Raw genomic sequence first — 25,530 nt, 5'->3', positions numbered from 1 at the left:
CAATTCCTCTAACAGTGGAGGAGGCTTCCTTTTTCCCCACTGACCCCCAAGATTTATTACTGATTTCTTGATAATATCCATTCTTCTGGAGTAAGATGGAATTACAGCTTTTTTTTTTTTTTTTTTGGTAGTTTTTTGAGACAGGGTCTCATTCTGTAGTCCAGATTGGCCTTGAACTAACTGGTTAGCCCAGGGTGTATTTGAACTCTTGGCAATCCTCCTCCCTCAGCTTCCTGAAGCATTATTTTAATTTACCTCTTTCCAATGACCAGTGATGTTGAACATTTTTTTATATGTTTATTTGCCATTTTTACTTCTTGATCTGAGAAGTGTCTATTCATTTCAAATGCCAGTTTTTGGATTGGGTCTTTAATTTTGAGGGATCTGATTTTTTTGAGTTCTTTATATATTATACATATTATAGTCCTTTGTCTGAGGAGCTGGCAAAAAAAGTTTTTCCCACACTGTGGGTTGTGTCTTTACTCTGTTGGTTTTTCTTGCAGTGCAAAAGTAATTTTAATGAGATGAGATCCCATTTGTGATAGTTCCTGTGTGATTGAGGTTTCTTTATAGTGTTTGTTTGCACCAGTGTCTTTAAAAGTTCTGTCTATCCTATCTTTCAGCATATTTAGTGTTTGTTTTAATATTTGTATCTTTGGTCCATTTCAGTTTTAGTTTAGCGCATGGCAAAAGATATTGGTCTAGTTTTAATCTTTGGCATGTGGGAAAGAATCAGGGCAATTTCACAAAACCTGTCTCAGTATAAGAAGTGGCTAGGGTGTAGCTCAGTGTGAAGTTCCTGAATTCAGTCCTCAGCCACCCCCCCCCCCACCCCATTCACACAAAACCATAATCTCACTATTTTAAATAATCTTTTATGAAAGTAATGTGTGATTATTAAAGAATTTTTTGAAATATGGAAATATAAAAAATAAATCATCTCATTGGGTGTGTTAGTAGACAGGTCCCAGGGGCAGGTTGCTGATGTGGACTGGACCTTAGGCTACCCGGGGAAAGTGGAGCTCTGTGCTTGTGAACACTGCTTTTAGTAATCCAGTTGAATCTGGTACTTTTGGGGTTCAGAGCCTGATCTCTTGTAACAACCAAGAGGGAGGAAGAATGATTGTGACACTTTTGCTAGCATATATCTGGGGAGCTGGAGTAAATGTGTGGAATTGCCCCCATTATTGCCCTTCCTCTGCTGGTTTGGGGCAGAGCCTGACTCCTTTGGCCTAGTGTGAGGTTGAAATCCAGACTCTGAGTCCGTAGGTTAGAGTGCAGGGAGATAGAGGAGTACTTGCTAATGTCACAATCATTCTTCTTCCCTTTTGGTTTTTATAACAGCTCATGATCTGAATCCCAAGGGGTAAGAGATCCTGATTTTGTATGTATGGAGGCTCTAGGCAGCTGATAATTTTGAGGTATCACTTGATACTTGTGAGCCTGCTGAAGCCTCGTATCCTAGGGGTGGGAGAGACAGTGATGGTAAGAGAGTACAGGCTAGGAGAAATTCTCAGGATGGTGCTGTCAGCTCTAGGTCTGTATCCTCCAGAAGTGAGGGCTGAGAGTCTGTGGTTGGGCCTGTCCGTTCTTCCTCTCTGCCCCTCTTATCTGGCCTGAGAGAAGAAGGGGAGCACTAGGACCCAGAGGCCAGCACGGTTCCTGACAAGTCTAGAGCAGCACTAGCGCAGAGTGAGACTCATCAGCTGGCAGGCAGGATTCAGTGTTTCTGGGTTCAGGATCCTCCGGCAGCAGAGAGGACCAGCTCATCTGTCCCCAGCACAGCCCCCGCCCCTGTCCCTGTCGGCCACTGAAGGAGGCCCATGGACTGGGGAGGGCTGTGACGGTCCTGTGTGGGTCCTTGGGGCCCAGGGTCCTGACCCTGCTGCCTAGGTTTCTGCCTTTCTCTCTGTCTTTGGTCAGCTGGGGGAGGGGTTATAGCCCGGGAGTGCAACATGGCCCAAAGCAAGAGGCACGTGTACAATCGGGTAAGTGGCCCTAACCTGGATGGCCCTGGGGTGGGGGGGATGGTGCTGGAGAAGGCCTGAGTGCCTGTGGACATCACTGCAGTGGGGGCTGGGGCAATAGGTTGGAACTTGGCTATGGGTACTCACAGACTGTTTCAAAGGAGACTTGGAGCCCTAATGATGACAGGCTGGACAGGTTTTGTTTCCTAGAGTTGGGCCCTAAATGGGCACTGACAAGGCCCGGCTTCTGACTTAATTGGCCTTTGGGGTAAGGGGTTCCTGAGGGGCCTCACTGTCTTGGGGACTCAGCGTATGTTGGTGGGTCAGAGGGGGCTGATAGCAAGGTCCTCCTTTGTTGTTTATTGTTTGCTTTCTTTCCTGCCTGAGATTGAATCTGTACCCACTGTTGTGTCCTCCTGGTTCTGAGAGGCTCGTTGGGAGCTTGGGGGAGTTTCTGAATTTGACTATAGCCTTGATGTCATTGGAAATTTCCTTTATCAGCTCTGTGAGATCTAGCTTGCTGTCCAGGAGTGATTTGAGGTCCTGAGCTCCTGAAAGCTGTGTTCCTCCCTTCCTGGATGAGCACTTTGGAGAGGGAGTTAGGGAATGACAGGCTGGAAGTATTCGAAATCTTCTCTGGCTCTGGCAGGCTCCCTTCTGAAGCTAAGTGAAGGTATAAGAAAGGAGCACCACGGAGTCCTTAAGACCGTAGTTAAGAATCTTGCCTCACTACCAACTTGCTGCAAGGCCTCTGGTCCATGGAGCTGTTACTGCTAAAAATGACTTAGGTGTGATTTTCTTCTAAACCATGAGCTGATTTGGAATCTAATTTTGTGTTGTGTCCTGTCATCACGGATGCTGAGAGTTTCCCAAGGATAGTGTTTTTAGTTCATTCCTTTGCCTTGAACATCTGTGGAGTGATAAGATATCCATTTGCAGTGCTGGGCAGATGAAGTACAAATGGGACAAATTTGAGGTACCTGATACACTTGGCCTGTGTTTTTCTTTTTATAGCAACGTGACATGGGAGAACAATCCAGAGCCTAGGGCCTGAGTGGACAGAGCAGGATATAGGCCAAGAGGAGGGGAGTTGGATGGCTGAATGGGTTTCTGGGAGGCATCAGGGGTATCATCATGGCTATGTGGATGGGTGTGACAGGAATCAAATCAGGAAGGAGTAGTGGTGACTTGAGGGCCTGAAAAGTGTATTGGTTATATGCCTCTGAAAGGGAAAGGCTGGAAAGAGCTGTATGAACCTAGGGAAGACAGATGACAGTTGAAAGGGAAACAGAATGCGGTGGAGACGCCCACTGAATCACCTATCTTCCCAGCTCAGACCTCTGAGTCAGGGCATTAGGCTATGAGGAGCCTGGTATAAACTGAGTTACTTGTTTAATTTTTCTCCTTAGGAGCAATATTCCTGAGAAAATCACCATGTGGCAAATTTCACAGGGCTATCAAAGAATTCTGATGTTATAAAATTTAAATATAACTTAAAAATTCTAGGAGATTCTGAGGAATTTGGAGACGCTTTAGAAAGACCTATCACTGACATTTTTTGAAGGGGAGTTTGGAGGCCTAACTTCATCCTAAGTATCAGGTTCAAGGAAACAACTTCTGGTCTATTTTTTATGCATTAGGGTAATTTTTTATACATTAGGATACCACCTTTGACCTAATGCCTCTGACTGAGTACATTTGCATGTGTGTTTCTTTCAGACGCCCAGTAGCAGCAGGATGAGTGCAGAGGCAGGTGCTCGTCCTCTGCGTGTTGGCTCCCGTGTGGAGGTGATTGGAAAGGGCCACCGAGGTACTGTGGCCTATGTTGGAGCCACGCTCTTTGCCACTGGCAAATGGGTAGGCGTTATCCTGGATGAAGCAAAGGGCAAGAATGATGGAACTGTTCAAGGCAGGAAGTATTTCACTTGTGATGAAGGGCATGGCATCTTTGTGCGCCAATCTCAGGTACATATACCTTACGTCTCTGTGTGTGTGTGTTAGTACATGCATATATCTTCTGCATGTACAGCTGGTGTGTCAGTACTTCCTTTTCCTGATTGTGGGCATAAGCTTCTGGTTGGGAGAGTGGGAGGTAGCAGCAGTGGGAAGATTGGCAATTCATCCTTGTGAAAGCTGCCCTGTACTCTGTCTTGCTTGAGGACTGGGGAGGGACCCATATTAGAGTCTTTATTAATCTGGATGTATTGAGTCTATTCTGTGGCTTCAGATCCAGGTATTTGAAGATGGAGCAGATACTACTTCTCCAGAGACACCTGATTCTTCTGCTTCAAAGGTCCTCAAAAGAGGTAACAGCCACCCACTTAAGTTGTCTTATGTCTGGAAGTCCTAGCATTTCTTGTAATGGAGGGCCACAGTAGATAGTGAAGTTTTTCCATCACAACCATATTCCTGGATTATATCTCCCCCAGCCCCACCATGATATCGTCTGTCCCTAGCCCTTTATACAAATGCACACTTTGTTTCTGTTTGCTTTCTGCAGAAGGAGCTGATCCAGCTTCGAAGACTAGCAAACTGGTGAGTGGTTTGTTGGTGGGCATAGGGAGTACGAGAGAGAGAGAGAGAGAGAGAGAGAGAGAGAGAGAGAGAGAGAGAGACCCAAGGCTAGGTAGAAGCAGTAGGTAAGTCTGAATTGAGATAATGTAGTATCTTCAGCCTCTCTGATAAGGATGCTTCTGAGTGAGTTGTTGTATTAGACCTAGAGTGAAGGTGGTAGCAGGGAAGGACTATTAGGTTCCAGAAGTGCAGGGTCAAATGGGACTGAGTGGAGGGTAACAGAAAGGACAGGTCTGACTTTAAGAGTGTGGCCAGCTTCCTACATTTTGCTACCTAAGATACCAGGATCTAAATAGTTTGTGGGTAGGGTAAGGTAGAAATAGAGGGGAAAGGAGCTCTGTTATTCACAGGTGGTGACAAGGAACCAGGCTTTCTGCTACCTGTTTAAGACTGTATGCAGAGGGTCCTTCCTACTCCCCTGTACACTCTTCTATACTGTTGTGAGGCAGGATGCAACTTCTCTGGACCAGGGTGTAGACTTCCTCAAAACAGATCCTTGAGGAACCACTCATTTCACTCAGGGCTTGATACTGATCTGCTCTGTCCCCTATCCCCTGCCTGTGTATGCCTGAGTTGGTATTAACACCTACACCCAGATTGTCTGATGAGCTAGCACAATATGATGTCTGTTTCTAACTCTGCCCTTTCCTACTCCTCATGCAGCGGGGACTGAAGCCTAAGAAGGTGGTGTGTTTACTGTTTGTGCCGGGATGGGTGGGGGCCATAAGCCCTCTTCCCTGCTGTCCTGCATGTCTTTGGCCTGCTGCATGCACATGTGTGTAACCTGGGGGGTGGGATGGCCAGAGGATATGGTGGCCTTGGCTTCCAGAGCTCCTTTGAGGGGTGCAAGGACATTACGCTCAGTGTCTAGTCCAAGTAGCACTCACTAGAGATAATTTCTTCCTGCTCCCACTCCTAATTAGAAATGCCAACATTTTCTGTAAACAGTGGCAACATGAAATAGAGTGTTTACTGGCTTATGGTGGTTTCTCCCTTAACTGAGTTTAGACAGCAGTGGAGGGTAAACTCGAGGGAGGACGGGGCTTGAGAAAGTACTAGGTAAAGTGGTTGTGTAGAGAAACAGGAGGTGAGGGAACTGCACAGAAGGAACAGTTGGAATCCCTGAGAGTCTGCCTGCTTGCCTCTGATGGGTCTGCCATTGCGTTACCTACCCCTGCTGTGCCTTATCAGTCTTTCCTTGTCACCTTCTTCCTCTGGTATGTGCCTGAGGCCCACCTCTCCTCCACATATATAGAGACTTTGCTGTGCCACCTGTCTCTTCTCCAGAGTTTTAAGCACATAGAAGTGCTTCCATGACTACTTCCTCATGCCAGCCCCTGTTTTGGGCTTATGCCTAAGCTGTCTCTGTCCTGCATGTACTCTCTGAGCTTTATGTATGTGCTGTGTGTACTGTGGTTTTCTTGTTGTCATCCTCTGTCTGGCCTTTCTGATGTTGCATGGAAAGCTGCTGGATTAGGGCAGTGGGAAGTGAGAGGAAAACTTATCCTTTGACTCCTAATTGGTAATGGGGCCTCACTTTGGAGTCTTGCCATGGTAGAGACCGCATACTAGTTCTTTGCTTTGGGTCCTTAGTCCTGGTTCCAGGTGGGAATGGGACTGCAAGAAAAACAATGCTCTAAAGGATGCTGGGCCCATTCTAACATCATGGAAACTTGGACCATCCCTTGATTATTATCTCCTGGTTGAGGCTCCTATCTTACTTCAGTCCCCTGTATAGAGAACATGAAACTGCAGTCTGAGATCTATGGAGGAGTTGTAGTTGCAGCCTTACATGTCCCTGGCTGGGATCTGAGCCATGCCAAACCCATGGAAATGTGGCAAAGCCCAACCTGGACTGGACTGCCCATCCTGGCTTATAGCTCCTTTTAGTAGACAGTATCAGTCAGGTAATAGAGTACTCCTGTTCTCCAGTCCTCCCACCCTGGTGGTTCTCTCAAATCACTTAGCCAGGGCCTCTCCTGTCATTTCCTGTGGAACAGAGAACTAGATCCAGAACCAAAAAAAGTGTGCTTTGAGGCGGGGGCAGAAGAGAAAACATAGATGTCTCTGCAAAGTACCTCGTCCTTTCTGGAAAGGCCCTAAGGGAGAGTTTTAACCTGACCATTAGAAGAGGAGCCCAGCACTATCATCAGAGTTGATGCTGTCCTGATAGAATGTTTTCCAGGGTTTCTTAACTATTCTGTTGCTCCTCAGAGCATAAGCTGGATGCTGGAGGGGAGCTCTGGGTATGTGTTCCTGATGAAACATTAGGGTGTAGCCAGTGTGTGTAAGAGAATTGGAAGCAGTGGGGTCGTAGGAGGAGCAGAGTGCAATTATGAAGAAAGATGGAGCAGGGAAGCCCTGTGTCCCTGCCCACTGATGCCATCACCCCATCAGGTGCCATTTCTGGCATTGTCCCTGGCCCAGTTTTTGAAGCAAGCTCTTGGGGATGGGCAAGGGAGGGGGAGGCAGAGCCTGAACCTGTTCTTTGGAGGAAGCAGCAGGGCGGGCTCTGCGCAGGACTTTGTCCAGTCATGATGAGAAGGAGGAGCCAGCAGGGTCCTGTGTGGTTGCTAGGTGACCGAGGAACATTGGCTCCACCCCCATGAAGCAGAGGAGGGTGGGTGCATGACGTCAGGTGAAGCTGGTGCTGCGGCCACTGAGGCTGCCATCAGCCTAAGCTGGTGAACTCGGCCGGCTGGGTACCGCTCTGGTGCCTGCCCGTGCCTGGTTGTCCTGCCGGGCACCTTCGGTGTCCTCTGTGTTGGAGCGGCAGCCGTTTGCAAGCTGGGAAGCTGCTGGCTGGGAGCTAAGGCTGCATTGTTGGGATTTGATGCACTAATCTCCTGTCTCGCCGCCTTTCCCTCTGTTCGATCTCTTTCCCTCCCTCCCTTCATCTGCCCTTCCTCCCGGTGTTTGTCTATCCTTTCTGTCCCTCCTTCTCTTTCCTCTTCTTGCTTTCTTTGGTTTTCTGCAATGATGAGACAGGCACCGACAGCCCGAAAGGTACTCTTGCTTGCTCTGGTCCTGCTGCTGGGTTGCCAGGTTGATGGTGGCAGTAGGCTGCTGGGGTGGGGGTGGGGGCTGATTGACTTCATCTGTCTACCTGGTTGGGGGAGGAGTGTTAAGAAGAAGGGAGGGGGCAGGGAGAGGAGTGTATCACCACTGTGCCTCACCCCAGGATTTGCCCTGTGCCCTTCCTCTTGGCTCTGATTGAGTCTGTGTTCCAGGCCTTGTCTCCAGTGGCCTCATAGGCTTAGGCTTCAGGAATCCCCTACTGCAAAAAGGCGTGAGAAGGTTTTCTGTAGTAGAGCCTGAGAAAGCAGACCCAGCTGTCTCAGTGCCCCTAACAGGCCTGCCTGCCTCACCCAGCCATTCTAGAATGACTCTTGGTGGTTCTCCCAACATTTACCACCCTGGGGTTTGTGTCAGAGGGCTTCCAAGAGTAGGATAGGGACCAGAGAATATTGTTTGACCCACAATGATGGAAGCTTAGGCTCGGGTTGGAGGGGTGAGGATAGGTCTCCTTGGGCTCGGTGTCCCCTGGAAACTGGGCCCAAGCCAAAACTTATTTTTGCCAGATCAGTGAGACACGGGGCAGTAAAAATACTCTATAGAAATTGGAGTTAATCACCCATGTATCACTTTGCAGTAATCTGAAATGTTTCTGGATTTGGTTTACAACAGTAGTTTCTCTGTGCTGCTCCCCACCCCCACCTCCGTAGTCCAGCTGGGTGGGGTTACTTTGCTGAGCTCTGGGCTTCTGCTAATGCAATATTCATAGTCCTGACACCTGAGCCCTCTGCCTCAGGGATGGGTACTGCTCCAAGATGTAGTTCTGGGGAGCTGGAAGGATTGCTGCGTTGCAAGGCTCTGACCTCTCTTCGGGGCTTTTATCACTGTTGTCAGGGAGGAGGGTCTTTCTAGGGAGTCTACAGAGTCTGGCATTTGAGGGAAGAGGCTGATCTGGGAAAGTCCTTGGGGAGTGGTAGATGGGCGGGGCCTCTGGCTCTGGGTTTGAGTGGGAGAAGTTGTCCACAGAAGGCTGGGTCCCTGGAGATCTCCTCACAGCTGCTGCCTTTGGTCTCTTGTGGCTCAGACTAGGAGACGAGACTTCTGGGGTTTCCAGGTTGTCTGAAGGGGTGAGGCCTGCAAGGGTTAGGCAAAGCGGGAACAGGAACCAAGGGGAATAGGAATTCTGGTTTCTGGAGTAGGAATATGGTGATTCACTGGAGGGAGAAGGGGATGGGATGGTGTGGGGGAGTGGTGGCTAACTATAGCCCGTTGCTGTTACTTCTGCTCTCATTGCTGTCCCTTTACTGTCTGTCTTCTGCCATTGTCCTTTCTTTCCTGACTACTTCTCTTCTGGCTCCTGTTGCCTCTCCAGACCACAACTCGGCGGCCCAAGGTGAGAACAAACAGGCCTCTGCGTAAAGCCACTGCTGAGTGTACACATGTTTCAAGCATGTGCATGTATGTGAGCATGTGTACCATCAAGTAAAAGTTGGCCGTAGTGCAACATAGGTTCTTTTTGAGGGGAAAGAGGGCCCTCAGTTTGGTGACAGGGGAAGGATTAGAAGAGGTAAAGAACTCGGCAGTATAGGATATCAGTAAGGTGAGTGTGTCTGTGAAAGCCTCTGGATAGGAGCATTTGGATTGCATGTTCTTTCTGAGTGTCAGCCCACTAGAACTTTGGAGTTCAGCACTGCTAGGGAGAGCACTGGGCAGGCTTGTCTGCTCCAGAGCTTGAGGCTTCAGGGCAGCTCCTCAGCACCCTCCTCTACCAAGCCCCACTGTGCTCTGGGAAGGCTACCAGGTTAGAATGCCTTTGCCGTGGGGAACTAGGTTCAGAAGGGTGTTTCAAGCGGAGTCTTAAGTTTACAAAACTTTCATTTTGGCCCTTTTGCCTGTGGAATCCCTTGACAGCAAGGGAGCGCACTCGCTTGACTTCCAGAGAGTAGGAAGGGCCTGGCAGTAGTAGAGAGCCTGTGCCTCGCTTGCATTTATTTTTATTTATTTATTTGTTTTTTTGCACTTCATTTTCAGCCTGGTCCTCTGTGGAAACATGAAAACTGAGAACAATCTCTAATCTGTACTTTCTCTCTGGAAATGATACTGATATATCTTGCTACTCTGGGGGAGTTAGGTGCAGACTCAGAGTAAGGATGGGCATGGGAGTATTAAGAAATTGCTAGAATGATCACAAGTAGGTCATGGGGAGTTTGGGGGAGGAAAAGATTTTGTTCTAAAGGATAGTGCCATGGCTGGGAAGAATGTGGGGCCTGTGCCAAAGGAGGAGCCTTATAATCTCATGTTTTGTCCCGTCCTTTTTCCCTTTCTTCTTCCCCTCCTCCCTCTGTCCTTTGTTGCTTTGTGACTCTCATCATTTTCCCTCCCTTTCACTCTGTCTCGTTCTCATTGTGCTTTCATACTCTGACTTTCCCTTCTCTGCCCCTCCCTTGCTATATTCTCCTGCCCTGTCTCCCTCCCTCTTACCGCACCATTCCTCTGTTCTCTTTCTGGTCTGCCCGTCTTCTCTAAGCAGCCCGCTCGCCCAGCCAGTACTGGGGCGGCTGGGGCCAGTAGCTCTTTAGGCCCCTCTGGCTCAGCCTCAGCAGGAGAGCTGAGCAGCAGTGAGCCTAGCACCCCAGCTCAGACTCCATTGGCAGCACCCATCATCCCCACGCCGGTCCTCACCTCTCCTGGAGCAGCACCTCCACTTCCTTCCCCCTCCAAGGTAAGAACTGGGATTTGGGGCTAGAAGAGACTAGAAATGCCAAAGTGCCTGTGACCCCTGGCTGAGTCATGGAAACTTTCCTGTAGTTGGAGAAAACCTAGAACTTGGATTGCAGAGTTGGGGACCTAACATGGGTCCTAATGTGGCCCTAACATGGGTGTCTTGCTAGTGGTCAAGCTACTACTTCCTGCCCTTCTTTCATATACTTTTGCTGCATATACTGTGCAACAGTTTCTGCTCAGATTTTTACATGCCACTTGTTTTTGATGCTAGGACTGGGGTGGTGACTGCACACATTTTTGTCTTCTCTGCTGTTGCTCAGTCATTTTGGGGAGCAATGTTGGTCTGTGCTCAGATCATGGGGCCTCTTATTGGCAGGAAGAGGAGGGACTGAGGGCCCAGGTGAGAGACCTGGAGGAGAAACTGGAGACCCTGCGGCTAAAACGGGCAGAAGACAAGGTAAAGCTGAAAGAGCTGGAGAAACACAAGATCCAGCTGGAGCAGGTGCAGGAATGGAAGAGCAAAATGCAGGAGCAGCAGGCGGACCTGCACCGGCGCCTCAAGGAGGCACAGAAGGTGGGACTCGGGATGAAGGGAGTGGCCGGGTAGGATGAGGGTCCTGAGGGTGTGACTGGAAACTGGATCGGTGCCAGAGTCCAGAATGCCATGTGAGGAAGAGCAGCACAGACATTTCTATGCACATGCCCACCCAACTCGCCCCTCAGGAAGCCAAGGAAGCGATGGAGGCCAAGGAGCGCTACATGGAGGAAATGGCAGACTCTGCTGATGCTGTTGAGATGGCCACTCTGGACAAGGAAATGGCTGAAGAGCGGGCCGAGTCTCTGCAGCAGGAGGTAGAGGCGCTGAAGGAGCGTGTAGATGAACTTACCACAGACTTGGAGATCCTCAAGGCTGAGATTGAAGAGAAGGGTGAGGGCCAGGACCTGTGCGGGCAGCGGGTGAGAGACAAGGTGGAGGAGGGAAGGCAAGCCTGAGCACTGCAATGGTTTTCCCCAGGCTCAGATGGGGCTGCATCCAGTTACCAGCTCAAGCAGCTTGAAGAGCAGAATGCTCGCCTAAAGGATGCCCTAGTGAGGTAGGCACCTCTCCTGTGCTCGGCTCTGGAGCTCACTCTCTGGCCTCTGAATGTGTTAGAGCACCCATCACCTACTGATTCTGTCACACGCTCTCCCCCTTTTCTCTTTCCCACTTCTCCACAGGATGCGAGATCTTTCTTCCTCAGAGAAGCAGGAACACGTGAAGCTCCAAAAGCTTATGGAAAAGAAGAACCAAGAGCTAGAAGTTGTGAGGCAACAGCGAGAGCGCCTGCAGGAGGAGCTAACCCAGGCAGAGAGCACCATTGACGAGCTCAAGGAGCAGGTCTGGGAAGCCAGCCTGTGCCCAGAACCCCCATACCTGATTCTCCTCCTGCCACCTATTAGCAGCACTTTTCCTCATCCCTTCTCCATAACAGGTAGATGCTGCTCTGGGTGCTGAGGAAATGGTGGAGATGCTGACTGACCGGAACCTGAATCTAGAAGAGAAAGTGCGAGAGTTAAAGGAGACTGTAGGGGACTTGGTAAGAGAAAGGTAGACCCCTGCTGGAGAGTATTTGGAAGGGACCTGCTGAGACATTGACGCGTGACCCTCGACCTTTGAATAGGATTGTGTGGGAAGCCTTGCTACCCTGACCTTGCCTTTGCTTTCTCACAACTACCTTGTGTTCCAGGAAGCAATGAATGAGATGAATGATGAGCTGCAGGAGAACGCACGTGAGACAGAGCTGGAGCTACGGGAACAGCTGGACATGGCAGGTGCCCGAGTGCGTGAGGCCCAGAAACGTGTGGAGGCAGCCCAAGAGACAGTTGCAGACTACCAGCAAACCATCAAGAAATACCGCCAGCTGACTGCCCACCTACAGGTGCCTGCTCACACCCCATTCTTTGCCTGTGATCATCCCAGGACTCCCCTACTACCTTGCTGTGTCTCACTGTCTCTGCTCCCAGGACGTGAATCGGGAACTGACTAACCAGCAGGAAGCATCTGTGGAGAGACAGCAGCAGCCACCTCCAGAGACTTTTGACTTCAAAATCAAGTTTGCTGAGACTAAGGCCCATGCTAAGGTTAGGAAAGTGGGTGGTGGTATGAGGCCAAAGTGTAAGGGATCCCGGCCTGGATGTAGCTGTGGGCTGACCTGGTATGAATTTCATATTCCTCAAGGAAGATATGCTTTGTTTTGTAGTTTGAAAGACTGCTGGCCTGAGCTTGACTTTAGCATGGATCCTAGTAGAGCAGGATAGGGTGCTTTTGGGGCTCTACCTTGGCTGAGAGCCTTCCTCCCTATCCACTGCACAGGCAATTGAGATGGAGTTGAGGCAGATGGAGGTGGCCCAGGCCAACCGGCACATGTCCTTGCTGACAGCTTTCATGCCTGACAGCTTCCTCCGACCAGGTGGGGACCATGACTGTGTCCTGGTATTGCTGCTTATGCCTCGTCTCATCTGCAAGGTATGGCCAGTTATTTATTTGTACAATAAAAATCTGTTGAACTGCCTCTGTGAGGCAGGCATTGAGGTTGCTGAGTGAAGATAGCAGTCAGCATCTTCCCATAAAGAGTTTATGAGGTAGCAGAGGAACTTAGAGTGAACAAACTCAGAGATGACAGATGACTATGGAATCTCCATAACTGTGGATTCAGCCTGCTGTAGTTCAAAAATATTAGGGATAAGTGATATCTGTACTGACCATGTATAGACTTACTTCTTGTCATTATTCCCTAAACAATATATGTGGTATTAACATTTATGTGGTATTAAATATTATAAGTAGCCTTGATGATTTAAATTATATATAAGGATATACATAAGGTAGTATGTAAATGTTGTGGCATTTTATATAAAAAAATTGAAGCATCCATGGATTTTTATATCTGGGGGCAGTTATGGAACCAATTCTCTACAGATTTAAGAGATAGCTATATTACAAATTGTGTGTGTCTGTGTGTGTGTCTGTGTGTGTGTGTGTCTGTGTGTGTCTGTGTGTGTGCGTGCTGTGCTGTGGTCCTAGGGATTAAATCCAGGGCCTTGTGTATGCAAGGTAAGAGCTCTACCACTGAACCCCAGCCCCAGCCCAAATTATGTGTTATATAAAAGAGACTCTTTGAGGGAGCATCACTGGGGCTCTGACTTAAATGAAAGCAAAATATAATATATAACTGAAGAAATAACATTTTAGCTGAGAACCAGAAGATGGCTAGGAGTTAGCTAGGGGAATAATTGGCAGCATAGCATTCTAGGTGAGAGATAATGTATAGAGATCCCTTTTCGGTCCTTCTTGCAGTCCAGGAAGGTTTATATTGTAATCCCAAGGAGAAGTTATTGAAATTCTAGTGAGTTAATTCCAATCTATCACTTTCAGTGCTATCCAAAGCAAGAAGAAAGATTCTAAGACATATACAGTTATGGGGAGCCAAAGGTTCCTAAGTCTAGCCAAGATGGTGATTCACTGGAACGAAGGCCACATCCAGAGCCCAACTTGGGTTTTATTGATTCTCCATGAGGAGAGTGGTAGGAAAAAGGCAACTGCCGTGGCTGCTATGCACAGGGCTACGTAGAAGGTTTGAGATCACCTCTGGGACATGCATAGGGCAAGAAATGCAGAGAGTAATCTGCATAACACAGCTGAGGTAGTATCTAATAATTTGGGGTCAGTGCTTCAGTGCTTCTGATGTATAATCCTGTTTGCCTTGGGAAGTCATAGAGGCTTGGTTCCAGCCGATAATGTGGAGCTCAGCTCTCCTTTCCGCCGGCTCAACCAGGTATTTGGGGAGTCAGTGGGAAGGGTAGCATTGACCTTTTGCTTTGCTTCAGATATTATACATCAGCTCCTCAGCCAGCCCAGTTTACATTGTTTAAATTGAAGGGACAAAGAAATAGCCTTTCTAGCTCTGTACATATCAATACACAGAGATGGTGCCAAGTTTATCCAGAATTGCTCTTCTTTGCAAGGAGAGTCATCTGGGTGGATCCCCACAATCAGTGGGGCAGCAGCTTTAAGTCAGGGAAGACTTGGTTCTCACAGTCTCACTGCCCTTTCATTTCTTATACCTAAATCCTCACAAGCTCCAGTAACACATCATTACCTTTCCCTAGCAGAGACTAGGACTCTGCTTTCTCTCTCTCATCTGTCTGTATCCATGCTTCCCACATAATTGTTAAGTTGTGACCACTATTCCTGAGTCTGTTCTCCAGCCTCTGCTCTAAGTTCTAGGTCCCTGGTCTCACTGCAGGCAGAGCTGATCCGGAAGCAGGCCCAAGAGAAATTTGAGCTAAGTGAGAACTGTTCAGAGCGGCCTGGACTTCGAGGAGCTTCAGGGGAGCAGCTCAGCTTTGCTGCTGGACTGGTATACTCACTGAGCCTGCTGCAGGCCACACTGCACCGCTATGAACAGTAAGTGACTCCTGCCCTCTGCTCCAGGACCATGGGTCCAGGATGAGCTGGAACTGAAGTTCCTTGGAAGACCTCAGCCTCACACAACCCTTCTCTGGTCTCTAGTGCCCTCTCTCAGTGCAATGTGGATGTGTATAAGAAGGTGGGCAGCCTCTATCCTGAGATGAGCGCCCATGAGCGCTCTTTAGATTTCCTCATCGAGCTGCTGCACAAGGATCAGCTGGATGAGACTGTCAATGTGGAGCCTCTCACTAAGGCCATCAGATACTACCAGGTCTGGGACAAGAATTCAGGCCTGGGGCAAGAGGGAGGGAAACTTTTACCTGGTTTGAGCTATTCAAGTAATCAAGGTTGTGTATCAGACTGGCAGCTTGAGACCTGTTTTACTCTTTGATAAACTTGCCTTATGACACAGCCGCCTGGTGGTTTTGGATTCTGCAGTACATCTGGAGATTTAAAATGTCCAGGACTTACGTTATAGTTTGGAGAGAACCACGGCTTCTTCCACAGACTGAAGGCTGTTTTGTGTCATCTCTCCCCAGCACCTATATAGCATCCATCTTGCTGAACAGCCTGAGGACTGTACCATGCAGCTGGCTGACCATATTAAGGTGAAGTGTCTGGATTAGTGGTTTAGTTCCCTGTACAAATCAGAAGCAGAGGACATTACATCAAGGGATCAGGCCCCCAAGGTGTCACACAAAACTAGGATAGGGCCACCAAAGCCAAATCAGGGAGCCCAAAGAAACCACTTATAAATGGGGATCAGCACAAGGTAGAAATTTTTTAGAGATGAGATGAGGTAGAACGTTTCTACCGGGGACTGATGACCTCACGCTTGTGTCCTTACAGTTCACCCAGAGTGCCCTGGACTGCATGAGTGTGGAGGTGGGACGGCTGCGTGCCTTCTTGCAGGTGAGCACCTATCTAGACCCGTGAGAGCTCCTTTTCCTTCTTGGTCTGCACCCCCACCTCTAGTGCTGACTTAGTTCCCCATCCATTTCCTGTTTCCTGCCTAGGGTGGGCAGGAGGCTACAGATCTTTCCCTCCTGCTTCGGGACCTAGAAACATCTTGCAGTGACATCCGCCAGTTCTGCAAGAAGATCCGAAGGCGAATGCCAGGGACAGATGCCCCTGGAATCCCGGCTGCACTGGCCTTTGGATCCCAGGTTTATGGCTTTGAGTAGGGAAGGGAATGAAGTTGAGGAGAACTGGGGAATGGCCTAGCATGTTAAGATCTGGATCTGGTCAGGGAACAATACTTTTGGGAAGCTGGGAACTGTAATGCTGCACTCAGGATGGGCTCTTGACTACAGTCTGTCACATAGGTATCGGACATACTCCTGGACTGCAGGAAACACTTGACATGGGTAGTGGCTGTGCTGCAGGAAGTAGCAGCTGCTGCTGCTCAGCTGATTGCCCCCCTGGCAGAGAATGAGGGGCTACCTGTGGCTGCACTGGAGGAGCTGGCTTTCAAAGCAAGCGAACAGGTTGGCTTGGATGACTGAGTAGAAGAGGATGAGAAGTTAGTGGCCAGTGCGGGGCTCTTACTCCTGCTTTTGGGTCTTTGTAGATCTATGGGAGCCCTTCCAGCAGCCCCTATGAGTGTCTGCGCGAGTCATGCAACATTCTCATCAGCACCATGAACAAGCTGGCCACAGCTATGCAGGAAGGGGAATATGATGCTGAACGGCCCCCCAGCAAGGTAGATGGAGATTTCCTTGGAGGAGCACCTGTGGCCTGGAGGAGCAGGACTTGTACAGTCACTGCTAATTATGGGAGGCCAAGGAGGCAGGAAATGGGCATCTGGAAAGCAGTGTCTTGCATAGATGGCAAGAATATTTTCCCTGTAATGATCTCTCTGAAAGGAGCATTTTGATGATATCTGCTCCCAACCCCCACCCTTTGACCCACCCTATTTCTTAGCCTCCTCCGGTTGAGCTGCGGGCTGCAGCCCTTCGTGCAGAGATTACCGATGCTGAAGGCCTGGGTTTGAAGCTTGAAGATCGAGAGACAGTTATCAAGGAGTTGAAGAAGTCACTCAAGATTAAGGTGAAGATAGGGGTAAAATGTCAAGTGAAATAAATCTGACAGATGAGCTTAAATATCTCATGGTTTCTCTCCTATGAGAAACCTAAAGTTTAAATAAATTGAAGAGCAAAATAAAGGATGTATAGTAGGAAACTGGGAGATAGATCACTTGTACAAGGGAAGGGGACCAAGAGAAGGAGCAGAGTGGAGGAAGGCGAGAAGAAGGGGAAGTAAAATGAATTAAAACGTGTTGCATGCATGTACAAACTCTCCATGATGGGTGTGATCATTATGTACTGCAAACATAGAAAAAAGAAAAAAAGGGTGAGAGTACGGTAGACTTGGGATTTGGGGCCCAGGAAGTATGGTGGGACCCGGGGCAGCAGCAAATGCAGGATTAGGACTGAGACGTTTTGGGGGAAAGGGAGCATGGGAGCTCTCAGGGAACTTTCTGTTCTTCCTTTGTGTTTTCTTTTCCTTTCCTGTCCTTTTTCTTTTCTTTTTCTATTTTTTGGTACCAGGGATCAAACTCATGACCTTGTGCTTGCTAGGCAAATCCTTATGCTACTGCGCTAAATCCCTGGCCCTTCTTTTCTTTTCTTTTTGTTGTTGCTTTGGTAGTGCTGGGCCTTGCACATGCTAGACATATACTCTGCCACTCAGTCACATTCCCATTCCTGTCTGGGAACTTTCTAGCTCATGTGGTCTAATCTAGGTCTTGAGGATGTGGGGAGGATCAGAGAACTAGAAGCTCCCTGTCTTGTCCAGGGAGAGGAGCTGAGTGAGGCAAATGTGCGACTCAGCCTGCTGGAGAAGAAGCTGGACAGTGCTGCCAAAGATGCGGATGAGCGCATTGAGAAAGTACAAACTCGGCTGGAGGAGACCCAGACGTTGCTGCGGAAGAAGGAGAAGTCAGGCACCTTCCCTGGGTCCCTACTTCCTCCAGCCTCCTCTCATTCTGGAGGCTCTCTAACTCCCCCCCCCCCCTTTTCCCTTCCCCTCATAGTGAGACTTCCCATTTTTCTTCTCCATTCCAATTCTATTGTTTTACCCCATCCTAATCCTGTGCTGGCTCATATCCATCTCCTCACCAGCAAGGCTACCCCAAGGACCTATCTAAACTGGAAAGTCAGGTGGGTTCTTGAGGAAGGGACACTGCCCAAACCCACATTCTCTTTTACAGAGAGTTTGAGGAAACAATGGATGCACTCCAGGCTGACATCGACCAGCTGGAGGCAGAGAAGGCAGAGCTAAAGCAGCGGCTAAACAACCAGTCCAAGCGAACGATTGAGGGGCTCCGGGGGCCCCCTCCCTCAGGCATTGCTACGCTGGTGTCTGGCATTGCTGGCGGTGAGTACAATGGTTTAGTCAGTGCCGGCCCAGAGGACACTGGCTGTCTTGCTTTGGAGGACTTCGCTATGGTTTGACTTCTGCCTCTCTTCCCTGTGGATGTTCTACTAAGAACACGTTTGCCCAGTTTCATTCTGTGCTTGGTTTTACAAAATTTTCACTTTCCCGGAAGATATGCACAGTTCCTCTGACTAAAATAGGGCATGCCAAGTTTGTCAGGGAAACTTATTAAAGTGCTGATGACAGTTGGACCCTGATGGCCGGCCCTTTGGGATCTGGCTGTTAGGTCCCAGCTGTGTGTTCCTGAGGGTCAGTCTGCTACAGTCAAATTTTCCAGCTTGCCTGAAAGCTGCTTTTGCCTTTCCCTCTGTTTTGGCACCTTGTTTCCCCACTGAGCTTATGTGGCTTCACCTTACGGCGCGGTTGTCTTTTTCAGTGTATGATTCTCCCAGCTTTACTTCCAGCTTCTACTGTGACTTTCGCCTACTTGTTCAGTATGGGTAGGGCTCAGAGTTTGTACAGCTTCAGGCCACTTTTCAGTTTTCTGGGTAAGGAAGTGGCTGCTGCATCTTGGTTCTCAGCCACCCCATAGTTTATTTTGTTTCCCTTTCAGGTTCTTTCTTACTCTTTTCATGTCCAGAAGACACCTTGTTGTCTTAGGATTAAACCATCTGGACCTTCAGACTTTCCTCACTGGTCCTATATCTGTCTGTCTGTTCTTTTTTTTTTTTTTTTTTTTTGGGCCTTCTTTTAATATGTGTTTGCAAGATAGAAAATTACATGCACTAAAGGGAGTTGATACATGTATATAACACATCTTGGTGCTCCTGTGTCTTGTCTACTTGTTCCCATCAAAGTCCCTGTTACTGGTGCTGCTTGCTTTTGCAGGGTAACCAAGTACTATGATGTTAAACTACTGTGATATAGACAGCTACATGTTCTTTGGGGAAGGTCTTCAGAATTATCACGCTATACTGTTTTAAGCAGTTTCTTTAAACAAATGTTGGTTTTGAAATCATAAAATGTCCCCAAGTCATGAAACTTTGCCTCAGAGCAGTGGGGGAAAATCAGAAAAGAATGTGCTTGTATCCTCAACCCAAGTTTTGCTGCTGGTAAGCACAAAGGGTACCCGCTCTCTGGAACATTCTTCATTCCCTTCTTGGAGCTGGAGTTAGAGATGGGGAGAGGAACAGCCCCACATCTCTGGCATGCTCACTTTGCTATTCTCCTCACAACGTGATTTATGGCCTTCTTCCCCCTCCTTGTTTTTCCACACAAGTCTACTCTTAACTCCAAGGACAGGGACAGAGGCTCGTTGTTGTAAAGAGGGTAGGATGATTAGACAAAGGGTTTTCCTACAGGTTGAGTCCAGGATTCCTCTGGTATGTCCCTCATCTTAAACTATCTAATTCCTCTCTCCTCTTTTCCTGCTTCCCCATGGGCTATCTCGAGCACAGAAGAGCAGCAGCGAGGTAGAGACCCAACCTGGCTGGGGCTTACCCGGGTGGTTGGCAATGGGACTAGGGGAGCAGGGTGCCACTTCCTGCTGTTTGGGAGCAGCTAGGATTGGAAGTGCGGAGAATGTAGAAAAGGAAATAGCCGCAATGAAGCCGGTTTCCTACTGGCACTAAGGACATTTGTTTTGGTTATCCACAGGGGGCGCTCCCGGGCAGGCTCCAGGGTCTTTGCCAGGCCCAGGGCTGGTGAAGGACTCACCTCTGCTGCTTCAGCAGATCTCTGCCATGAGGCTGCACATCTCTCAGCTCCAGCGTGAGAATAGCATTCTCAAGGTGAGCTCCCAGGAAAAATTGGGGTGGAGGATGGAGCATACCTGTCCCATTGATGATGCACGGCAGAGGCCTTCTATCATCTCTTAACATTACCCCTCTTTTTTCTCCCACAGGGAGCCCAGATGAAGGCATCCTTGGCAGCCCTGCCCCCTCTGCATGTTGCAAAACTTGCCCTCCCACCCCATGAGGGCCCTGCTAGTGAGCTAGCAGCTGGAGTGCTATACCGTAAGACCAGTCAGCTGCTGGAGACATTAAATCAGCTGAGCACGCACACTCATGTAATAGATATCACTCGTTCCAGCCCCGGTATGTATCTGTTGACCCCTGAGACCAGTAACAGACCCCTTCCACTTCCCAGGGTAGGATGAAAAGGCAAAACCCTTTGCCTAATCATCCTACCCTCTTTACGACAACGAGCCTCTGTCCCTGCCCTTGGGGTTAAGAGTAGACTTGTGTGGAAATTTTGCTCCTGCTCAGGCAGTGCCTGCACATAGATGCTTTTCCCAGCAGTGTCCTTTACCTTCAGTGTTTCCGTCTGATTCTCTCACTGTCTATCAAGTGCCTGCTCTGTGAGAGTCTATTACCTCCACTCCTGACTTAGTCCATTTCACCTGCCAGCCTGGGCCTTACTAGTTTTCCCTTCCAACAGCTGCCAAGAGCCCATCGGCCCAGCTTATGGAGCAAGTGGCTCAGCTGCAGTCCCTGAGTGACACCATTGAGAAGCTCAAGGTCAGCTCAGACCCTGCCCTTCCCCACCCTACTGAGATCTCTTCAGAGCGTTCATTATAGAACCAAACACCTTTGGAATTCCTTGGGGACCAGCCCCATAGTAAATGGTATAGTGGGGAGAAGTGGAAGGGAAAGCAGAATTTTTGCCTGGGGTACTGTGACTGTCTTGGTGCAAACATAAGATGTTATCAAGAAAATGCATGAGGTGGGGTCATCTTAGGGTGTGCAATTTAAGCTAAGTTTGAGCCGTGATCACTTTGGGTAGAAATGTTTGGGCCTGGCTTTTTAGCAGCATTAGAAGCTGAATTGAGTCTTAAAAAATGAGGCTCTGTAATGGAGGAAGTTAGAGTGGGTATGTGGTTGGAGGTGAGAGCAAAAGCATAGCAATAGAGAAGACTTAGTCCTGTCCTGGCATTAGTAACTGTGAAACCAGGGAGGTCTTGTACCAGTTGTAGGAGCATCCCCTAAATGAATTCTTGTGTTTCCCTCCCCAGGATGAGGTCCTTAAAGAGACAGTATTGCAGCGTCCTGGAGCCACAGTCCCCACGGACTTTGCCACTTTCCCTTCCTCAGCCTTCCTCAGGGTAAGGGTGTCCTGGGGCATGGTGTGGAGTGTCCAGATGGGCCCTCTTTTTCCTGCAGAGTTTGAAGAGACCTCTGGAGTCTCATATCCAATAACTGCACACACTCTGCTTTATCTGACAAGTCCAAGTCTTTCTTGCAAGTAACTCACAATTGCTTGCTGTTCTGATATCTTACCATGTAAAACAGTACCTTCCATGAATTTTGATAGTATGAGTCAAAACTCCTTTGTAAGGCAGTGTACCACTGTTCTAATTTAAAAAATTGATCACAGTGGCCTAACAACTCAAAAGCCTCAGTCTTCTAGGGGCTGCCTTGGCAGCAGGGACCTTTTCAGTGGCCCACAGTTGAAGTGGACCCCTGACCTGAGATCTTCTTTCCTCTCCAACCCCAAGGCCAAGGAAGAGCAGCAAGATGACACAGTCTACATGGGCAAAGTGACCTTCTCATGTGCAGCTGGCCTTGGACAGCGACACCGGCTGGTGCTGACCCAGGAGCAGCTGTACCAGCTTCACAGTCGCCTCATCTCCTAAACACTCCTGCCACTGCCCCCTTCAACCCTCAGCCTTCCTGGTGCCACTAGGCCCAATGCACAGCCACCTCAGCCAACCCTAGGTAGAACTATGTGGGGTAAAAATTCCTCCTGCCCTGTTCCCCTCTGCTCCCATCTTTGAGAGTCCTACTCCTGCCCCTTAACCTGAGTTCCCCCACTCCCAGGCATTTTCCATAATGTGCTGTTCACCTGCTCCCTCTTTCCTGAGGGGCCTCAGGGCATGTGGGGGTGGGCTGAGACCCCCACCACCAAAGGTCGAGTGTGGTCCCCCTGATTGAGGACTTCACCCCTTTATTAAAGCAACTTCTGCTTCAGTACTTTCTGTGTGATATTGGCATGGGCCACTTGGCTCCGGGCAGGAGTGGATGAGAAGAGGTGCTGAAGAAGCGTTGTGTCAGATTCGAGGGTCCCTCTCAGTAGTGACCAACACAGTGCCGTGCCCCCAAATGTGTGTGCCGTGAATTGCTCTGAGCAAGGGGAAAAGGACTAGACTTAGGTGTAGGTCTGCAGGTTCACTGGGGAATTTGGGAGAACTGAGGGTGGGTAGCTCTGCTAGCCCTGCTGGGTTCCCACTGTTCTTCAGTCCAGTTTCTAGAGCTGGGATGCTGATGTGATCACCACTCCAGCCAGCTTTGTGGTGCACTGACAAGAGTCTCCTATTAAACCCAGGAGCTTTAAGAGGAACATTCACTAAACAAGGGGAAACCAAAGCAATAAACTGGTAAGAAAGGATGAAAATTATGAAAACTATTTCTAAATCCTACTATAAATTATTAACGTGGGGAGCTACTTAAAAACGTTTTTAGATTTCTGGGTCATGACCTAGACTTACTGAAGAACCTCAAGAATTGGGATCCATTGGGCCTGTGAGCAGTACCCCAGCATTTTAGAACTTAGTTCCAGTTTAATTTAGTTGGCTGACTCCTTGATATGCTCTTTTATTGTCCATTTGGGGAAAAATATTCTGTCCACACTCCCAAAGGGCTGTGATCCAGGTGAAGAAAGAATTCCTTGGTGCCTTGGAGCTGTGTGTGTGGGCTGGGTCCTCCACTTGAGCAGCTTCTCATGAAGGGAAGGGGCAAGCCGGAAGAGTGACTCCAAGCTGGGATTCCAGGAGCACATTCATTTAGAACACCCAAAGGCAAGGTAGTGAGACGTAGTATTCAATTGCCCACTCCGTGCCTATAACCTTTCTTAACTGGGGTTCTGAGACACAGTGATTTGAATGATTTTCCTGAATACTCTCAAGGATGCTACATGGCCAGTTCCATTCTAGATGTATAAGATATAACTTGTTAATTACAAAGGATGCCTTAGAATGTTAGGGCTTAATTTTCACAGAACTGGTTAACGGGTTACTATGTCTTGATGCCAGATAGTCTTTACCTTATCCCTCCAAATTTGGCTTCTCTGGTGCTAAGGAGTTGCAGTGCCCTGTCTTTCCCCTGTGCTTGGATTGTATTCCTGTCTTTTCTGCCCAAGCTGCTGGCCTGCCTTCTGATTGGTGGTCAGCACACTGAGAGCCAAGACTGGGCAATTCTAAAGATACTTTTGAAAAGGGAATGCGGTTTTTTGTTTCATCTTTTTTCCTTGGTGGTAGTTTTTCAATTTTTGATTTGAATCCCAGACTCTCAGTTACTTGCTGGCTACATCCCCATGAGTGCCCACAAGTATCTGTCTCAGAGTTGATGTGTCTTAAACTGCTATGATCTCTTGTGTATTGGATGTGACAAGCCACAAGCCTGTGTCTTTGACTCTCCTTCATTCACATTAGCTAATGTACCCAACCCTGTTGAATTTTTCCTTCAGTATGAACCTAAATCTGTCCACTTTTTCACCTGCTTCTTACTGTGTGTGTAACTTCTTGCTGTGGGTATTTGGCCTCTGTTGCCTTTCTTGAGCCAGTTCTTCACATGGAGGCCAGTGGGACTTTCTAAAATGCGCACTCATCCATGTCATTCCCTGCTCTAAATCCTGAAGAAGTCCAACTGGAGTGAAAGCTGAAATGGTTCTTTCTAGTGTCTAGGATTTAAAGTTTTATATTCATTAGAAAGGCACTTAACGGCCATTCATGATTTGGGTCCTGCCCACCTCACCAGCCTCTCAGGCTGCTCCAGTGTCCTCGTGCTCCAGCTTCAGTGAAACCTGGCACTTGCCCTGCCACGCTGCGCTGTCTTGGGTTCTTCTCATGATACTAGAAGAGAATGCCATCTTTCCTCTCCTCCTTGCTGTCCTGGTCTGCACACCTCATTCTAAAGTTGAAATAGTGTTCTTGGGTTGTTTTGTTTTGTGGTTCTGGACGCTGAACCCAGCTCTGAACATGCTAGGCAAGTGCTATAACACTAAGGTATATCCCCAGTCCTCATGTTCAGTTTTTGAGATGGCTGCAGTGTTACCACCTCAAGAAATGTCCAATTCATGTCACTTATTAGACGCTTCTTTCTGAAGACAGGTTAGATTTTTTGTTTGTCTGTTTGAAATAAGGTCCTGCTATGTTCATTGAATTCACTACATAGCCCAGACTGGCCTCAAGCTCGTGGCGATCCTCCTGCCTCAGCCTCCTAAAGGCTAAGATCACAGACATGAGGCCCCACACCTTCCACTGAAGACTGTTTCCTTTATTCTAGGAATGCTTGAATTTAATTGCTGTCATATCTTGGTAAGGCTTCTGATAAGATCTGTTTGCTTATTCACAGAATGGAAATGACATGTTTTTTGTAATGGCTAAATGAGCTAACACAAGCATTGAGCACTGCGTTCAGCACACAGTAGGCTTCTTTATCTTCTTCAGTGTGTACCCCTCCTGTACTGCTTTATACTATTAAGTGTCCGTCTCCATTGTAATTGGCTGTTAGCTCCTCCATCTCCCTCTCCTTCCAGACAGACTCCTTTAGTCTGCCTTCCACCTCTGCATCGCCCAACACGCATAGCTGAGAAGGAAAATGGTGTTTCATTCTGGACAATGGATGTGAGGTTTCTGTGAAAACGTCTGAGTGGAGATGTTCATTTGATAAGTGGGTCTAACTGGGTCTTGAGCTTAGCAGGAAGCCCGCCTGGGAGATAAAAGTCAGGAGCATATCAGTGGTGATTGAAGAAATAGTTTGAATGACTTTATCATCGCAATTCAGATTACTTAAAACCAGACTTGGGGCAAAATTTAAATGCCAGTGCTTTAATTGGAAGGTGCAGTCCTAGAGCAGTGAGACTGAAGGAATGGAAAAAAAGTTTTGTTTAGCAAGTTGCCCACCTTGCTTCACAGGGTCCCAGCTGGTCCTCTGCCTGTGTGAGATGTCTGGACAGACTGCACAGAAACACCAGGCCTGGAGTTGATGGAGGGGCAGAGAGGAAGTTCACCTGCCCTCCCTCTTCCCTGTCTAAAGTCTGCTGTGGGGAGTGTTAGCTCCCTCTGTGTAAGGCGATTGTATGAGCATCGCAACTCCTGAAGTACTGAGGGAACAATATGGGACCAACCAGGCTGTAGGAGTCAGTTAGAGATGGAGGCCTGGGAACCAAGCAATGTTAAGAGAATCCGAAGCAGCAAGTTGTCCTGTAACAGTGTACCGGGTGGGTGCACATGCTGTAATACAGCACTCGGGAGGCTGAGGCAGGAGGATTGCCATGAGTTTAAGGCCAACCTGGGCTACATAGTTCAGGACCAGCCTGAACTACATAGTAAGACCCTGCCTCAGAAAACAAAACAAAAAGATCACACAACATAGCCTGAAGGAGCATCTACTGTGCCAAGCAGTGACCCAAAGAGAAATTTGT

The 25,530-nt window shown here is 48.5% G+C and overlaps 1 protein-coding gene across 13 annotated transcripts in view; it reads left to right on the top strand.

Moving 5' to 3' along the window:
- The window catches only part of Dctn1 (dynactin subunit 1), a 32,800-nt gene extending 10,721 nt beyond the window's left edge, over window positions 1–22,079 (top strand). Inside the window, exons 1-32 of one of the 13 annotated variants that reach the window (XM_003468982.5) lie at window positions 1,701–1,988; window positions 3,687–3,932; window positions 4,195–4,273; window positions 4,468–4,502; window positions 5,205–5,225; window positions 7,530–7,547; window positions 8,929–8,949; window positions 10,087–10,278; window positions 10,657–10,854; window positions 11,004–11,208; window positions 11,296–11,374; window positions 11,499–11,658; window positions 11,753–11,857; window positions 12,008–12,199; window positions 12,285–12,401; window positions 12,634–12,786; window positions 14,567–14,727; window positions 14,833–15,001; window positions 15,270–15,338; window positions 15,580–15,642; window positions 15,747–15,896; window positions 16,056–16,217; window positions 16,301–16,432; window positions 16,654–16,779; window positions 17,527–17,669; window positions 17,942–18,108; window positions 19,566–19,580; window positions 19,765–19,898; window positions 20,012–20,204; window positions 20,548–20,627; window positions 21,122–21,211; window positions 21,605–22,079. In XM_003468982.5, the coding sequence (XP_003469030.1) occupies window positions 1,956–1,988; window positions 3,687–3,932; window positions 4,195–4,273; window positions 4,468–4,502; window positions 5,205–5,225; window positions 7,530–7,547; window positions 8,929–8,949; window positions 10,087–10,278; window positions 10,657–10,854; window positions 11,004–11,208; window positions 11,296–11,374; window positions 11,499–11,658; window positions 11,753–11,857; window positions 12,008–12,199; window positions 12,285–12,401; window positions 12,634–12,786; window positions 14,567–14,727; window positions 14,833–15,001; window positions 15,270–15,338; window positions 15,580–15,642; window positions 15,747–15,896; window positions 16,056–16,217; window positions 16,301–16,432; window positions 16,654–16,779; window positions 17,527–17,669; window positions 17,942–18,108; window positions 19,566–19,580; window positions 19,765–19,898; window positions 20,012–20,204; window positions 20,548–20,627; window positions 21,122–21,211; window positions 21,605–21,742 (3,846 nt within the window). In that variant the 5' untranslated portion in view covers window positions 1,701–1,955 and the 3' untranslated portion in view covers window positions 21,743–22,079. Of the gene's footprint in view, window positions 1–1,700; window positions 1,989–3,686; window positions 3,933–4,194; window positions 4,274–4,467; window positions 4,503–5,204; window positions 5,226–7,529; window positions 7,548–8,928; window positions 8,950–10,083; window positions 10,279–10,656; window positions 10,855–11,003; window positions 11,209–11,295; window positions 11,375–11,498; window positions 11,659–11,752; window positions 11,858–12,007; window positions 12,200–12,284; window positions 12,402–12,633; window positions 12,787–14,566; window positions 14,728–14,832; window positions 15,002–15,269; window positions 15,339–15,579; window positions 15,643–15,746; window positions 15,897–16,055; window positions 16,218–16,300; window positions 16,433–16,653; window positions 16,780–17,526; window positions 17,670–17,941; window positions 18,109–19,565; window positions 19,581–19,764; window positions 19,899–20,011; window positions 20,205–20,547; window positions 20,628–21,121; window positions 21,212–21,604 lie in introns of those variants that run through there. The other 12 variants (XM_005003337.4, XM_023564773.2, XM_023564767.2 and 9 more) reach the window with 12 other exon arrangements.
- Window positions 22,080–25,530: the final 3,451 nt, after the last annotated feature.

The sequence above is a fragment of the Cavia porcellus genome, unplaced genomic scaffold (genome assembly GCF_034190915.1).
Source record: "Cavia porcellus strain 051 isolate PalLab524CR breed Dunkin Hartley unplaced genomic scaffold, mCavPor4.1 scaffold_18, whole genome shotgun sequence".
NCBI classification, from domain to species: Eukaryota; Metazoa; Chordata; class Mammalia; order Rodentia; family Caviidae; genus Cavia; species Cavia porcellus.
The sequence above is the reverse complement of the archived record's forward strand: the minus strand, read 5'-3'. Positions and strand labels throughout refer to the sequence as shown.